The sequence below is a fragment of the Chrysochloris asiatica genome, unplaced genomic scaffold (assembly GCF_000296735.1).
Source record: "Chrysochloris asiatica unplaced genomic scaffold, ChrAsi1.0 scaffold00043, whole genome shotgun sequence".
In the NCBI taxonomy this organism is placed as follows: domain Eukaryota; kingdom Metazoa; phylum Chordata; class Mammalia; order Afrosoricida; family Chrysochloridae; genus Chrysochloris; species Chrysochloris asiatica.
Window position 1 is genome coordinate 3892375 of NW_006408561.1, and position 16475 is coordinate 3908849.

The window sequence follows — 16475 nt, forward strand, 5'->3', positions numbered from 1 at the left end:
ATTAGGATTTAGTGAAAGCAGAACAGTTATTGATTCCATTATCTTGTAACCATATTTGCTTTTTTAGAGGGTGGTGGTGACAAACTTAAAGTATTGAAATTCTTAGAGAAATGATTTATAAATAATTTGTAGTAGTCTTACCTTTTTGTAATAAAATATTGAGCAGTTTTAGTTTCCTGATTGCTGCTTAGGCATTCTTTAACTATAAATTTGGGGATCGTATTAAAAGTTATATTTTTATTGCTTTAGAATTGCATATGGTTGAAAAGGTAACCATTGACTTATCCTATCTCCAATATTTTAATTCACTTGAAATTTAATTTTACTGACCTACATAGCTATGATATGAGAGGGCTTTACTTAAATTTGAATTGTAATTAGCCCTTTTTAACATAAAAGGTCACACCACAGTATTGTTTAGAAATAGAAATAATTATAAATAAAATATTTTTTTAGACATTATTTGCTTTTTTCTGTTGGTGTTTTTTGTTGTTTTCCTAACATTTAATAGTTTGGGAATTTATGGTTTTAAAATGTCTGAATGGGACCTAAAAATGTAGGAAGTTTAATTACATAATGAAATAGAAGATTTCTCTTGTTTTTAAAAAAAATTTTTAAATATGTATAACAGGCTTTAAATCTCCTTGGAAGTATCTAGTTTAATGCTTTCTACTGTACAGTTTGAGTTGGGTAATAATATGGCCAGTTAATGATATTTGATTTCCCTATTATATTTGCTTTTTCTACATCTTAAAATTCATGATTTACTATAACAGCACTTTTTAAGGCCTAGGGTAAGAAAAAATTAACATTAAAGTTGATTTGCACTTGGTTTTTGAAAATCTGTTTTTTAAAAATCGGGTCATGTAGTCATTTGACACTTTCTTTTTGCTTTTAGTTAATGTTAACTAAAAAATAACTTAGTCGTATCAGTCTTATTACCTACCTTCCTTTGTTCTTGAATAGTGTATTGCTACAGCTTTTTTATAATTGAACTAGTAATTTATATGTATGATTTAATTATTGGAGTGGGTTTATTTTAATTATGGTATAATCTTTGTCTCCCTTCAACTGTTTTCTCAGTCACTGTTTTTAGATTTGTTTGGAGGTTGGTTAATTTTTGTTGTTTGGTATTTTCGTTTTTGTGATTCAGAAACCAAACAACTTGGGAAAGTATGTGTTCTTTGCTAAGCAAGATTATTTCTGAGAATTAGTGCCAGCTTGTTGTGTGCATATGTCCAATTGGAGTGTTCAATCAATAGAATTAGCTCCAACATGAAATGAGTAAAAGTAGATCTATGACTATTTAATGCCAGCAATTATTTTCTGGTTTTGTTTTTCCTCCAAACAGGAAGGAGATGATTATGAAGTCATTCCTAACAGTAACTTCTATGTATCCAGAACAGCCTACAGAGATAATACTTCTGTCTACCACATAAGTGGGAAAAAAAAGACATTTAAAGATGTTGGAAATCTTCTTCGAAGCCATGGAATTGACTTGGACCATAATAGATTTTTAATTTTACAAGTAAGTGTATTAAAGATTTCAAAGGTTCTCTTAATCTTAAGGGGTTTTGTTTTGTTTTCAATAAACAGAGAGTAACCACTGTTGAATGAATCCTGTCTTTTTGAGGCCTTAAAGTACTGTAGCAGCACATCATGGTTTACATACTAAAATCAAGATGCGAATCATTATTTGCTGCTCTAGAAATTTAAGGAAATTCATTCAAAACATTTCATCAGATACTCAATATTATGTTTGAATGGACTGACATACTTGTTCCGCTCTAGCAGCACGTAAATATTGGCGTAGTGAAATAAATATGAAACACCAATATTATTGTGCTGCTTTAGTGTGACAGGGATATAGCAACTGTTTTATCATTTCTATTTGTATTTTCCTTGAAGATATAATTTTTACAAGCAATATTTTATTGTGTTTTTGGTGAAAGTGTACATAGCAACTGTCTGCTTTGACAATTTCTGCAAAAAATAATCAATGGCAGTTACATTTTACACATTGTGTCAATAAATTATGTTCTAGTTATTCCACTTTTAGTACTCTTATTTTCCCTGCTCCCTTATTTCCTTGAGGATAACATTTTAAATGGAACTTACTATCTTTTAATGGTATAACATTTTCCTTTGTTTTTGTAATTATCTTACTAATAATTGTGAAGCAAAAAAAAAAACAAAATTGAACTTACTGCTCAATAAGTAGTGCTGAGCACCTATTTTAATCTTTTCAATACTTTGTTGATGTGTGCCTCAAAATGGTTGTGACTCTGTGATAGGTTTTAGAGTAGTGTAAAAATTCCGTACTCGATATTAAATTGATTTTTATTACTAGAAATTCTGTGTTTTATTTGTATCAGCATTGCTTGTTAAGAAAATCTGTTTACTTTTTTACTTGAGGCTGTCATTTTTTCCTGGGTCCTTTGTAAAGTTTCCCAAGAATATAAAAGCAAGGTTAGTTTGTGATGCAGAAATTACTGTTAATATTTTTGTCTTTAAAATAAGTTGGGAATTTTGATTTGACTTTTAAAACTTTGTTAGGACAACTGAGTATTCCCAGTAGCAAATTTATAAAATGTTAGTCCCTAGTTTCATTTTCTTTTTCCATTATTTAAACAAAGAAAATAGTATACATGTTTAAATCATTATCATTCTGGAATAACCTGTATAAATATCTTCTTACCAGACACAGTCCATTAGTGGTACTTCTTATGACCTAGACTTATTTTTAAGTGAATGTTGAGAAGTGGGCTGAACTTTTCTGTTCTGGAACTTAACTTGGTTAATTATACTTTGGTAGATAAAAACGTTAATGTGCTTTGATAATACTAAATTTGAAGGTAGAATTTATCTTTAGCAGAAAACTATAATTAGATGCAATTTCCAAAAAAAATAAATAGAAAAGCTTACAAATTGTCGCCTTTATTTTAAATATGGGGTGCTTAAACTATCTGTCTTCATAATAATGTGAACCTTTTTTAAAATGATCTTAGCAATTGTACTATACATCACTTCACAAATAATATCAGTGTAAACATTTCAAGTTAATAGATTGGTCTCAATTTTGTTCAGTTCTCTTAATTTATAAGAATACTAGGAATTCACCTGTTAGGGAAAAGAAATCCTAAGGGATTCAGCTAGAAAGAACTAATCAGTGCCCTATGAAAAGTTTGAGATAAAGTGGTAATAGTGTCTTCAGGTGTATACTTAATTTTTTATCATAGCCCTAGATTTCTGCATTAGAGATTTAAAACACTTGAAGGTAAGTGTGTGGGTTCTACTGCCTTTTCTCATGCTGAATTAAGTTTCTTTAAAAATTAGCCTTGGTTTGAGAGGCTGGAGGTAGCATCCTAAATCCCCATTTAAGAGATGTTGATTAAAATATACAAGTATAAACTTATCCCATTGTAGTGATTAGTGGCCTAAGTAATTTATATTTAGTAAAAGTGAAATTTTATTTTCATGTTGACAGGCACTAAATTTTAGATATTCATAAGGGTAATTTAGAAGAAAAAAAGGTAGTTTCTATGTATTTGTTTAGTAAGTTCTATGTATAAGTTTAGTATGTTCATTTGACCTTTCAAATTAGTACTTAGTGAGATAATATGCTAAGATGCTATCAGTGACATAAAGATTGGTTGCTGTTGCTATGTGCCATCTAATCACTTCTGACTCATAGCAATTCTATATAGGGATTCCAAGGAGCAGTTGGTAGGTATGAACCACCAACCTTGTAGTTAGCAGTCCAGTGCTTATCTTATAGCACCAAATCCCAGGACTCCCAACACCCAGATTATTGACCTTAACATTTTGTTATTAGGGCTACTGAGTCATATTCAATTTACAGCAGCCCTGTATAGGGTTTCCGAGTAGAGGCTGGTAGGTTTGAACCTTGTGATCCACTGTATTATCCTGCAAAACCACACCAGGACTCTGTAAACTTAAATATGTCCTCAAAAATGTCAGATTATAATTGACCATTGTATATTCTATAATTGTGTGTTTTCACATTTTTATGTGCATGGCACTATAGGATAAGCAGTGGACTGCTTGCTAACCACTGAGGTCATCGATTGAAACCCACCAGGTGCTCTTTGGAAACCCTATCTATACAGGGTTGCTGTGAGTAAGAACTGATTCCATGGCACTTAACACCACCACCTTACTTGCTTTTGTGTCCTTATAATAAACAACTATTGGCCCAAATAGATAGGATTACCTTTTAGAGCATTTCATGAGTAACTAAAAAACTGCTTCTGAGTCAATTATGGTTTATAACAGCTCTGTTTAGATATTCTGAGATTGTAAGTCTTTCTGGGAGCAGATAGCCTCAGCTTTCTCTCGCGGAGCAGCTGGTGGTCTTCTGGACCACCAACCTCATGGGTAGCAGCCCTAACTGGTTTGGTGCATTTACTCCATTCAAGATTAAGAGGATGACAGCCATGATGTTTTTGTTGCAGTTCAGAGTTAATAAATTTATGACTGCCATTTTAGGAATTTTATAAATTCCTTTAAAGGCACTATGTAAGATCAACATTGTACTGAGAACCGTAAGGTCGGCAGTTCAAACCCATCATCTGCTCCTTGAAAACACTATACAGGGTCACTATGACTCAGAGTTGACTCAACAGCACTTAACAACAAAAAAGGCACAACATTAGTTTTATACAAATTTCCAACTTAAGTACATTTAAAGTCATAAAATTTGAGTTAAAAATTAAATACAAGAACCAAGATTATTTTTATTGTTTAGTAATTTTAGAGATCAAATTAGCCTACATTTGAGTTGTTACCTAACCTCAACTCTGTTTCCTTTTTTATTGCAATAAACATTTCCCCACATGCAAACTTGGCTTAATATATGAACTGATTAGGTTTTGATCATTTGGTCTAGAAATCTATGGTGTGGTGCTATAGGATAAAGATCTGTTTGAATCACAAGGGTGATGGTTCAAACTCACCACTTCTCAGAAACCCCTGTAAACCAACTGAGTGGCACTTAACAACAGTGTAATATCAAAGAAATGTTTAGTATTATCACTAATATCTCATTTATGCAATGGTGTATAATTCATCAGCCTCAACTATAAAAGAAAATAGAAGCTACCTCTTGGCAACCAAAGTGGTGGTGGTGGTGTGCCATGGAGTTGGTTCCAACTCATAGTAACCCTGCTTAGGGTTTCTGAGGCTGTATATCTTTAAGGGAACAGAAAGCCTCATTTTACTCCCGCGGAACCACTAGATGTTTCGAACTACTTACCTTGAGGTTAGCAGCCCGACTCGGAACCATTACGCTACCAGAGTTCTTGAGCCACCAAAGCAGATATGAAGAATTCTCTAATTTTGGTGATGATTACATGACATCATAAATATAGTAAACATAACTAAATCGCACATATGAAGAATATTGGGATGGCAAATATTTTGTTTCAAACATTTACCACAATTTAAGGGAAAACTCTACCCTCTAAAGTATTACACTTTCTTTTCACTTATTTTAGACAGGTATTAACCATGGTGGTTTGGTTTTAGTCTCTGGTAACTCACAACCAGCAAGTGAAAGTAAAATTTGTTCAGGGAAAATACAGTGGTGATGGCAAGAAAAAATAACAGCTCACTGAGAAATGAAGGATACAAAAATGTTATCAAGACAAAATAAAGGTTCTCTTCAAGAAATGATTAGTTCAGTGTGTGATATGTTCAGAAATATTTTGATACAGACACCCTATGTTTATCGTAAGAATTGTGTTAGTTTTAGTAGGAAAACTTATATTATGGGCATATATTGTTAGAGGTCAGAAATCCTGGTAGCTCAGTGGGTTATAAATCAGGCTGCTAACCACAAGGTCAGCAGTTGGAATATGCCAGCCGCTCCTTGAGAGATAGATGAGGATTTTGCTCCTGTAAAGATTTACAACCTCGGAAACCCAAAAAAGGTTGAATTGAAAACACACAACCAACATACACTTTATTGTCTTCAACCTAGATCTTTTAGAAACCAGCACATGCTCTAGTTGTGACTACCAGAAAATGCCTCCAATGCAAAGGGACAAAATTGTCCCTCATTGAGAACCATGGATCTATATTTAAATATGAATAAAGGACAGCTTACCTATTCATTTCTACTGGAATTTTAAACTGCACTGTAAATAAGACTATTAAAAAATCATATAGATCCCAGTACCCTGGTTTTTCATCCAAGAAAGCCGTCAGTAAGTTTAAATTTAAGCCAATGGAACATGGTTATTTTGTGTTACTTGTAAAACCACAAAGTTGATGTTTTCCATAGTTGCTGAATGTTCCTGATTTTTGTGAAGATAACTTAAAACATAGGGTGTCTATAGAAAATAGCAATAAAAAAGTCCTCAAAATCTTGATGAGTATGCATTAAGCTATAGAAAATAGAATAACAGTGCTAGCATTTTAGAAACTTGAACCATTTTTTTGTGTGTTATGCTGCTTGTGAGAGTTCTGATAGGGAAAGATAACTTTAAATTTACATTGTTGCTTTTACAGTTTCTGAAATGTGTTGAATTTCTTATTGTCCTAAATTGAAACTATCTTTTATAATTTCACATGCGACAAAGATTTCTGAAAAATAGGCTAAACCCACAGATAAAATGTGAGAAGGCACAAAATAGAAAAGAACAAAAGCAAATGGCTTCTGAAATGGATGATAGCCAGCAGTCAGGCAAGCAAAGAACTTTGAGCAACAGTCACTGAGAGTATCAAAGGACAAGTAAAGACTTGAACATTCTGATAAATAGCCTATTAATTCTGATACTGCTAATCTGATAATACAGTAACTGGTAAATAAATGAATGCCATATAACATAGTGGCCCGTGTAGTAGAGCCATCTATAGAGTAAATAGTCTAAAAGTCTTGTATTGAAAAGTTATCGAAGATATGTCAATGTTGGGCTATATCTGAAACCAATTGGTTTATGGGACATGAATGAAACTGGACTCGCTTTTTAGAATGAGAACACAAGCATAGCTGTATATCTTTCATTTTAACCAGGGTAGGAGGAACCAATAACCAAAAATAAGCAGCCAAGTTTTCCCCAAAGCTAGGTAGACTCCTAAAACCTAACTGTATTTCATCTCTTCAAGAAATACTTTCAGAAATATTTTTTACCATTATAAACTCTTAGACTGAGATCCAAATTTTCATTATCTGAAAAACGTATGCTTAGGGCCATTTGGCTCATGGTGTATGTTCTCAGTATAATTTTTTATTAATGTTAATTCACATTGAATTAGTATATTAGAACATCAGGTATCACTTGTACTTTTAGATTATAAATACTAATGCAAAAGATAGAAACTTCAACCTCTGGATCAGTAGTTCTCAACAGGGGCAGTTTTGCTGCTTTCTCTTTCCATATTCCCTGGGCATATGTTGTTAAATCCCATCAAGTCAGTTCCGACTGATAGCAACCTTGTATAGGGTTTCCAAGGAGTGGCTGGTGAGTTTAAACTGGCGACCTCTAACAATCCAGTGTTTATCTTAGACCACCACAAAATGTTTGTGGAACAATTCCATTATCTAGTTTAAAGCCCCTTCAGAATCTATGGACATCTGGATAGATGCGCTAAAGATGTTGTAAAACATCCTACGAAACCGAGTGCGGCTCCTCAAAATAATCTCTAGCCTCAAATGTCAGTAGTGCCATTGTTAATAAATTCTACTCTAGATTAAAACATGAAATGAAAGAGTTTTGGCTTCTTCACTGACTAGAATTTGTCCTGTTGTGATACAAAGCCTTGGACAGTCTTCCAAAAGGAGCTGATAATTGGGGGAGAAAATGATTTCCATACTTTTTTTGATCCTTGTATCATATGCTGAAGGTTATGAAGAAACCCTTTCAAAAAACAGGCTTTTTAAAAACATGATTTTTCTTTATTTTGATAATCATGTGCTGATGGTGATAAAGTATAAAAAAGTAATAAAATATTTTAATTATGCCTTGAACATATAAAAAATTTTTTAAGTATTTTATCTTTTTTAAGGTGGTGCTACACTGTACTGCTAACTGCAAAGTCAGCAGTTCAAGCCAAACCCACCAGCCACTTTGTGGAATGTTTTGTCTTACCCCCTGCCCCACCCATGACACTATTATTTTGGCCTTCCCATTCATCCAGGATAGTATAAATGTTACACGTTTTAGAATTATATGGAGCCTTGAAAAAAATGCTTTGTCTTTAGAAACTTTTTAGGATTCAGTTTTTTATAGCAAGGAAATGGAAAGGACTAAAATACAAAATGTTTAAATTCAAAGCACTGTGCATTGTAAGGAGTCCTAGTGTGGTGCTGGACCGCAAGGTCAGGATTCAGATTCAACGGCCACTCCTTGGAAACCCTGTACAGGTTCGCTATGAGTCAAAACTGACTGGACAGCACTTAACTACATGCTTTATTTTGGTTTTGCTTATCTTTGCTAGTTTGCTGAAAATACAGAGTGTATGTTTTCCTACTTTTGCTTATCTTCTATAGTAACGATGAGAGCATGCATGCTACTTAACGTGATGTTCAGTGGTTGCTATTGCTGCCTGAGCATGTTCAGATAATTTCTTTCTACCATCAAATTTAATGTATGCCTGGCAGTTCATTGGGTTACTGATTGTGATTAAAATTTTTTCCCTCTCTTTTTTTCATTATCTGTGTGAACTATTAAATTGCATGTAGAAAAATATTTAAAGTAAATTTAAGAATTTAATTGTAGTTCAAAGTTGCTATATTAATTGCAAGCAAAAATATTTCAATGTCACCTATCCAGCACTTTACATTTTCTCTAGTCAAAGCTGTCAGTTTGATTTTCTCTGTTATTACTGTGAGAAATAGATAATTCCTTTTCCATTGATGCTCTTGTATTTAGAGATTTAGGACATTAAACTCAGCTTCTTGAAGGACTTAAAATGACCTAAGCTTTGGGGAAAACTTGGTTGCTTGTTTTTGGTTACTTGTTCTCCCATCCCAGTTAAAACAAGTTTATACAGAACACAGAGGAGTGAAGAAGGTAAATACTAACCAATCAACTAACTTGGGATAGGACTCCTAAAGTTTAATTATGAAAGATCTTTTTGAAAATTCTCTTAGAACAGGACAAATTGTATTAAATAGTAGTTGACTGTGTTGGAACAATAATTACAGATTATGTGAATACCTCACTGAATTTTGCTTAATAACAAAGTGTTTATAATCAAATAGAGCTCTGGATGGTGAATTTTCCTTTGGCATTGTGTATCTGTGGTTTAATAATTTTAAGGGAGTGGAAATACACATTTGTTAACTCCATAAGCCCTAGTGCCACAGTGAGTAAGTCCACAGGTGCTAAGAGAAAGGTCAGTGGTTCAAACCCACTTGCAGTTTCATTGAAGAAAGGTGTAACAATCTACTTTTGTAACGATTTACAGCCTTGGGAAGCCTCATAAGGTAGATCTCTGTACTACTGGGTGGTCATTATAAGGACATCTAGTAGCTTAGTGGATTACGAGCTGGGTTGCAAGGTCAGTAGTTGAAATCTACAAGTTGCTACTTTGGAGAAAGATGAGGCTTCCTGCTCTTCAGAAAAGAGTCACTATAACAGGGTTGCCATGAGTAAGAATTGACTCTTTGGCACATAACCACCACCATCTCTATGAGTTAGAAACTACTGTTCATCCACTGGGTTTTGTTTGTTTATATAAAACTAGAATTCATTGAGAAAAGGGTATCGATGGAGAGAATATTTTAGTTGGTATACTATTAAGTCTCAAACTACTCAATTTGCATCATTTCACTCATTGTTTGCATATCTCACAAGTTTGATTTAGCTGAACACATACAGTGAATATATGAAATTCAACTTGTTTTTTTTTTTCAAAGGGTGAAGTTGAGCAAATTGCTATGATGAAACCAAAAGGCCAAACTGAACATGATGAGGGTATGCTTGAATATTTAGAAGATATCATTGGTTGTGGGCGACTCAATGAACCTATTAAAGTTCTTTGTCGGAGAGTTGAAATATTAAATGAGCACAGAGGAGAGAAGGTGAATCTTTATAAAGATTTTGGTTAAAAATTTAAATGTCACATTTATGACTAAAATATTTCCATGAGTTTTTTCAAGTTATAAGTCATTAGAATTAATAGGCAGTCCTTCCTTGGGTTACAAACATCCCACTTATGGACTACTTGGACTTGCCCTTTAATGTTAATGTAAATTTGCCCTCACTTTGAAACAATCAAACCAGCACCTGCTAAAAACAAATTCATCACCTTCATATGTATATTTTAAATCATGCAAAAACTCTTTCAGCTTATATGTACTCTAAATCCAGGCAAAAGAAGCATCATATGGATGTGTTCTAACTCATCTACTTAACCTATTTAAAGACGTCTTAGGAATGGATCTCATTTGTTAACCAATAACTGCATAAACTGAAGAAATACATACTTCACTAGATTGAATTTTAGTTTTGGTTGATGGTTGTTGCTATTAGGTGTCATCGAGTCAGTGCCGACTTACGCACAGCAGAGCGAAACACTGCCCGTTCCTGGGCCACCCTCACCATTATTGCCATACTTCAGCCCATTGATGCTGCCACTTGGCCAATCCATCTCACTGGGGGTCTTCTTTTTCTCTGACCCTCCACCTTACCAAACATGATATGCTTCTCCAGTGACTGGTCCCTCCTGACAATATGTCCATAGTATGAGAGACGAAGTTTGGCCATCTTGGCCTGCAAGGAGCGCTCTGGCTGCACTTTTTCCAACCACAGATCTTTTGGTTTTATGGGCAGCCCGTGGCACTTTCAATATTCTCCTCCAACACCATAACTCAAAAGTGTCAATTCTACGATCTCCCTTACTTACTGTCCAACTTTCATATGCATATGAGGTTATTGAAATACCATGGCTTGATTCAGGCACGCCTTAGTCCTCAAGCTGATATCTTTGCTCTTCAACACTTTAAAAAAGTCTTGTGAAACAACTTTGCCTAATGCAATACATCATTTGATTTCTTGACTGATGCTTCCATGACTGTTGATAGTTGATCCAAGAAGAATGAAGGCCTTGACAACCTCAGTCTTTTCTCCGTTGATAAGAATGTTGTTTATTGGTCCAGTGGTGAGGTAGTGTCATTAAAATTGACCATTCTCCTTGTAATAGAGTTTATATGTTTCTACTAAATGTTGGGAAACTTCAAATTCAGAGTATACATTTAAATTCACATAAAATATGCATAGTCAATTTTTTATTTTTATTTTTTTTAGTTAAACAGAGTTAAGATGGTAGAAAAAGAAAAAGATGCCTTAGAAGGAGAGAAAAATATAGCTATTGAATTTCTTACTTTGGAAAATGAAATATTTAGGAAAAAGAATCACATTTGTCAGTATTACATGTAAGTACTTTTATCCAATTAAAATTATCATTTTTCTATATTAGAAAAATATGGTTGAGGGAATATTGTATATAGTTTTTATGTGGTTAATTCACTGAATTAGTGTTGTTTCCCCCAGCATTGAAGTTGTCTCTTTATTATTCTACTTTAAGTTGGAAGGGTAGTACACAAGTATTTTAGTATACTTAATGCTTTACATGTACTTTAAAGAAAACATTCCTATAATAAGCAGGTCTGATTTGTTTGTTTGTTTGTTTACATTGAACCTGTTCTATTCCAGATTCCTAGCCTTCTATCTGGTAATTAACCTGTAATTAATTACTGTAATTATTAAATGTATTAAGAATACTTTAGAAACAGCTAGGTTTTTTTAAAATAAATAATTAGAAATTTTAAAAATGGAATTTTTGGGCCTCCAATTTTTTTCCCCGTCTTCTAGTTACGATCTGCAGAAAAGAATTGCTGAAATGGAAACTCAAAAGGAGAAAATTCATGAAGACACCAAAGCAATTAATGAGAAAAGCAATACATTATCAAATGAAATGAAAGCTAAAAATAAAGCTGTCAAAGATGTAGAGAAGTAACTTTTTTTTTTACTTAATACTCCCATAGTATTTAGATTAATTAATTTTATTAATGTGTGTCTGTATATGAGAGAACCTGAAAAAAGTTTGGGAAAGAAATTTCCATTCGGTTTTCCAATTTATGACAAGCTTTTTGAAGCCCCCTCACATAAACTGATTACCTTATTGTTATGCATATAATTCATATAAAATGATCTCCTTTTGCCATACACCCACCAAAATCCAATAAAATTTAAATTGCCCTGCATCCATTCATCATTATTACAGATTGAATGTCAAACTTTGAAGTCACAAAATAATGGAGGATGCTACCCCCTAGTGACAGAACACAATAACACAAAACATTACAGCAAAAATAAGCGTTTGACTTGATGGGTTAGTCTGAAGAATGAACAGTCCACAAATCTGATTCAGAGGTAGAATTTTAATTTTATTGTGTTCGTACTCAACCAGTATCTCTTGGTATGATTTTTGTTTTATTATTATTTTTTTAAATATTTTCATGTCCTTTTATGGTAATGTTTTTAGGAAACCACATATTACAGTCTCTAGAAAATGTATTTCCTATCCACCAAGGAAGGGTGAAATAATATACAAATTTTATCGTCTTTCTCAAATACCAGGGCAGGGTTGGAGGGATCAGCTTAGAATAGGCAGAATTTTAAGGTCCTTCGTTGGAAACATTTATAAAATAAGTGCCCCAGGCCTAGTTTGTAACATAGCTTTAAAACATCTGATTATCCAAAATAGTGACATGATTTTCTTGGCTTTATTAGGAAACTGAACAAAATTACAAAATTTATTGAGGAGAACAAAGAAAAATTTACCCAGCTAGATTTGGAAGATGTTCAAGTTCGGGAAAAGTTAAAACATGCTACAAGTAAGGTCAAAAAATTGGAGAAACAACTTCAAAAAGATAAAGAAAAGGTAGGTGTTGGGGAGAAGAAATGAAATTTTATGTCTAAAAACCAGATGTACTTTTCATTATTCTCTATAGATAGCTTTGTTGTTGTTAAAGTGCTATTGAGCTGATTCTGACCCATAGCAACCCGGTATGGAGTTTCCAAGGAGCACGTAGTGAGCTTGAACTGCTGCCTTGCAGTTTAGACGGCTTTGCATTCTGGCGCTTTAACCCACAGTGCCACACCAGGACTCCATAGATTTGCTTGCTTCTTATTAATTGAGAGAATGAGTTTAGCTCTGAATGTTGTAAGATTTATCTCTGACCCTGGCTTTTCTCCACAAGGGATAACTTTATTATGCAATGCATTTAGAACTTACAATATGCATTGCAGGGAAATCATCATATTAGTGGTTAAGGAAATTTTTTCTTGAGTATCATAGGTTTTGTTGGGATTTTTATTTTTATGTTATCTGTCTTCTAAGAGGATCAAAGCAGAAGTTCCCTCTTCAAAGGGGGAATATCATAATTTAAAAGGGTTAATGTTATTGGTTGCTAATTAAAAAGTTAGAAGTCTAAGTGTACCCAGAGACATCTCAGAAGGAAGACATGATAATTTACTTCAGAAAAAAAAATAGAAACTTTCTACTGAAAATCCTATGAAGCACATATTCTACTGATATACATAAGATTACAATGATTAATGACAACTATTTTTATAGCCAAATCAGTGAGAAAACTTTGTACCATATAATCATATGGTGATTACTTTTTTTTTTTTTTTTTTTACAATCTCACAATTTTCCAAATATATATGTTTACAGACAGTTTTACTTGGTAACATCTAACAAATCTTATGTGAATCAGTATTTGAAGAGTACCATTTTAGGATCTGTAACTCCTGTGCTATATACTCAGAATACAGAAAGTAACAATTTGGGAATAATCTCGAACTGATTACATCAAGCTTGACTGTTGTAAGAATATAAATCGATAGTTACAAAAGTAGGTTGTTAAGTGCCAATTAGTCAATTCTGACTCATAGCAACTCTCTATAGGGTTTCTGTGGAGCAAAACCGCTGATCTTGTGGTTTGCAGACCATTGCTTATTCTACAGCGCCACGCCAGAAGTTGTTATGTGTCGTGAAGTCGATTCCAATTTATAGCGACCCTGTACAGGGTTTCTGAGTCCGTAAGTGTTTACGCGAGCAGAAAACCTCATATTTCTCCCACGGAACAGCTGGTAGTTTCAAACAGCTGACCTTAGGTTTGCTGCCTGATTCGTAACCACTACCAGAGCTCCTTACACCAGAAGTAGGTAGGTGGTAAATCACTATTACTTAAAAAGTTGTAGATGGTGCTGTGGTCTAATGCATCAGATTGCAAAGTCGTTTTGAACTGCAAGGTGTGCGGTTTAAGCTCACCAGTTACTCCTTGGAAACCCTATACCAGGTCTCTAGGGGTCGGAATCAATTCGACAGCACTTATAACAACAGCAACTCTTCTATCCTTTGATTTTGCTCTAAGTCATCAGTGGATTTAGTTTTAGTTATTAATGGAATAAAATACTGGTCCTCCAGTGACTTAGTTAAAACCGTAAGAGCTTAGGATTTTAAAAGAAGCTTGTGTGTATAAAGGCAATTTGTTAGAAGTTATAGTATACTGTTAAAAAGACACATGGAAACAATTAGTCTAATGGACCATGAGAACATTAATTTCCTTGACCTGAGATCAGAAGAACTAGATAGTGCCTGGTTACCAACTGCTCTGAAAGGAATCACAGAAGGCCCAGGATAGAGTGGGAGAAAAATTGGAACAAAACTTAAAATTATAATATACTATGTTGGATAGAGACTGGTGGTATACTGTAGACTATTGACCTTAGTTGCCTTTCAGATTTGGAACTGAACTCACCTCCATGGCCAAATTATACGCCAAATAATAGATAGGTCTACAAAGGGAACTATGTAGACCTATCTATTACTTGGCGTATAATTGGTCCATAGCTAATAAGGTAAGCACACCTTAGACTAAATCATTTGAGATCAGAAGAGCAGCATTTACCCAAAGAAGAAAGTACAGAAGAGTTAGGAGAGGAGGAGTGGAAACAGGAAACACTCGGAGGAAGGAAGTAGGATACATGATGTAATATTGTGGGGATTGTAAGATGAGTCAAAATGTGTATTGATTGTTGAATGGAAAACTGATCTCTTTAAACCTTCACCCAATTTTCAATGAAAAGTTTAAATAAAAAAAGAATACTTGATAAAGCCATCTGGTTCAATGAAAACACTAAAGACCTAGAGTACCCTGAGATATTCTTTCAAGTAACTCAAGTTATTCGTTGTATTGGGTGGTCCTATAATACATGTTTCTATAACTTTAATTTTATATGTAATATTTAGGTTGGAGAGTATAAAAGTATACCTGCCAAGAGTGAGAATATAATAACTGAGACAACAACTAGAAGCAATGTCCTTGAGAAGGAAAAAGAGAAAGAAGAAAAAAAATTAAAGGAAGTTATGGATAGCCTTAAACAAGAAACACAAGGACTTCAGAAAGAGAAAGAAGTACGATTCATTATCAATTAATGTTAATTTTAGTAGCTGCATTACTTTTTGTTTGAAAAAAATGTTTTTTTTAACAGGTACACTAAAAGGCAGAAAACCTTTTATTTTTCTAAATAGCTAACCTTCTTAGAGATGGCCAATGTAGACACTTTTCCATACTGACTTTTCTGTTTTCTGAGTTTAAAAAAGAATTAATCCAATAAGAATTTAATGTTATTGTTAAGTGCCAGTTCGATTCCGTCTCATAGCGACCCTATATAGTGTTTCTGAATAGTGACCGGTGAGTTCGAACCACCAACCTTGCAGTTCAAACTGACCTTGAGGTCAAGTGCTTATCCACAGCCTCACAACAGGACTCCTCTATTTTAAAAGAAAAGACTGAAAAATTGAAAACTTAATCAGTTCTGTAGCATTGGAAACTGGGTTTTAACATATGCCCCTCTAATGTGTATTAAATACTTCTGTGCATCTACCATCTTATGACAAAGCAAGTCTCAAATCCAGATTTCTTCATTTCTCTTTATAATGTGATGGCAGACATCCAGCTACTTAATGAATGTACTGACTTTGAGCAGCCGTGACCAGTATGTCAATTTGTTGCATTGTTGTGACTTACTTATTGCTCTGATGCTGTAAGCTCTGCCACCCTGGAAACTGATTTCAATGGCACTTCCAGACTAAGACAAACTAGAAAGGCAGGCCTACCATTCTGCTGGAATTTAGCCAGTGAGAACCTTAAGGATCACAACAGAATAAATATTGTAGACGTATTGCTGTGAAATCAGCCCCCTATGATGGAAGACACTGAAAGTACAAAACAGTGGCCAAAATGAAAATGATAAATTAGCATTTCTCTTGATTTATGCAACACTTATCAAATGATGTTTAGTGGGTGGCAGTGGGATTTAACTGGTGGTCTGGTGGTTGGGGATCTTGTTAAAATGTAGATTCTGATTCATTAAGTCTGATGTAGAAATATAAATTCTCAGTAGGGAATAAAACTACAATGAAATAGTTAG

At 33.9% G+C, this 16475-nt stretch overlaps 1 protein-coding gene across 2 annotated transcripts in view; it reads left to right on the forward strand.

Moving 5' to 3' along the window:
- Nucleotides 1-16475, forward strand: part of SMC4 (structural maintenance of chromosomes 4) — a 44924-nt gene that overhangs the window by 2048 nt on the left and 26401 nt on the right. For both annotated transcript variants that reach the window (XM_006861786.1, XM_006861787.1), the window contains exons 4-9: nt 1352-1528; nt 9884-10048; nt 11274-11401; nt 11841-11981; nt 12762-12912; nt 15292-15456. In XM_006861786.1, the coding sequence (XP_006861848.1) occupies nt 1352-1528; nt 9884-10048; nt 11274-11401; nt 11841-11981; nt 12762-12912; nt 15292-15456 (927 nt within the window). The remainder of the gene's footprint in view (nt 1-1351; nt 1529-9883; nt 10049-11273; nt 11402-11840; nt 11982-12761; nt 12913-15291; nt 15457-16475) is intronic.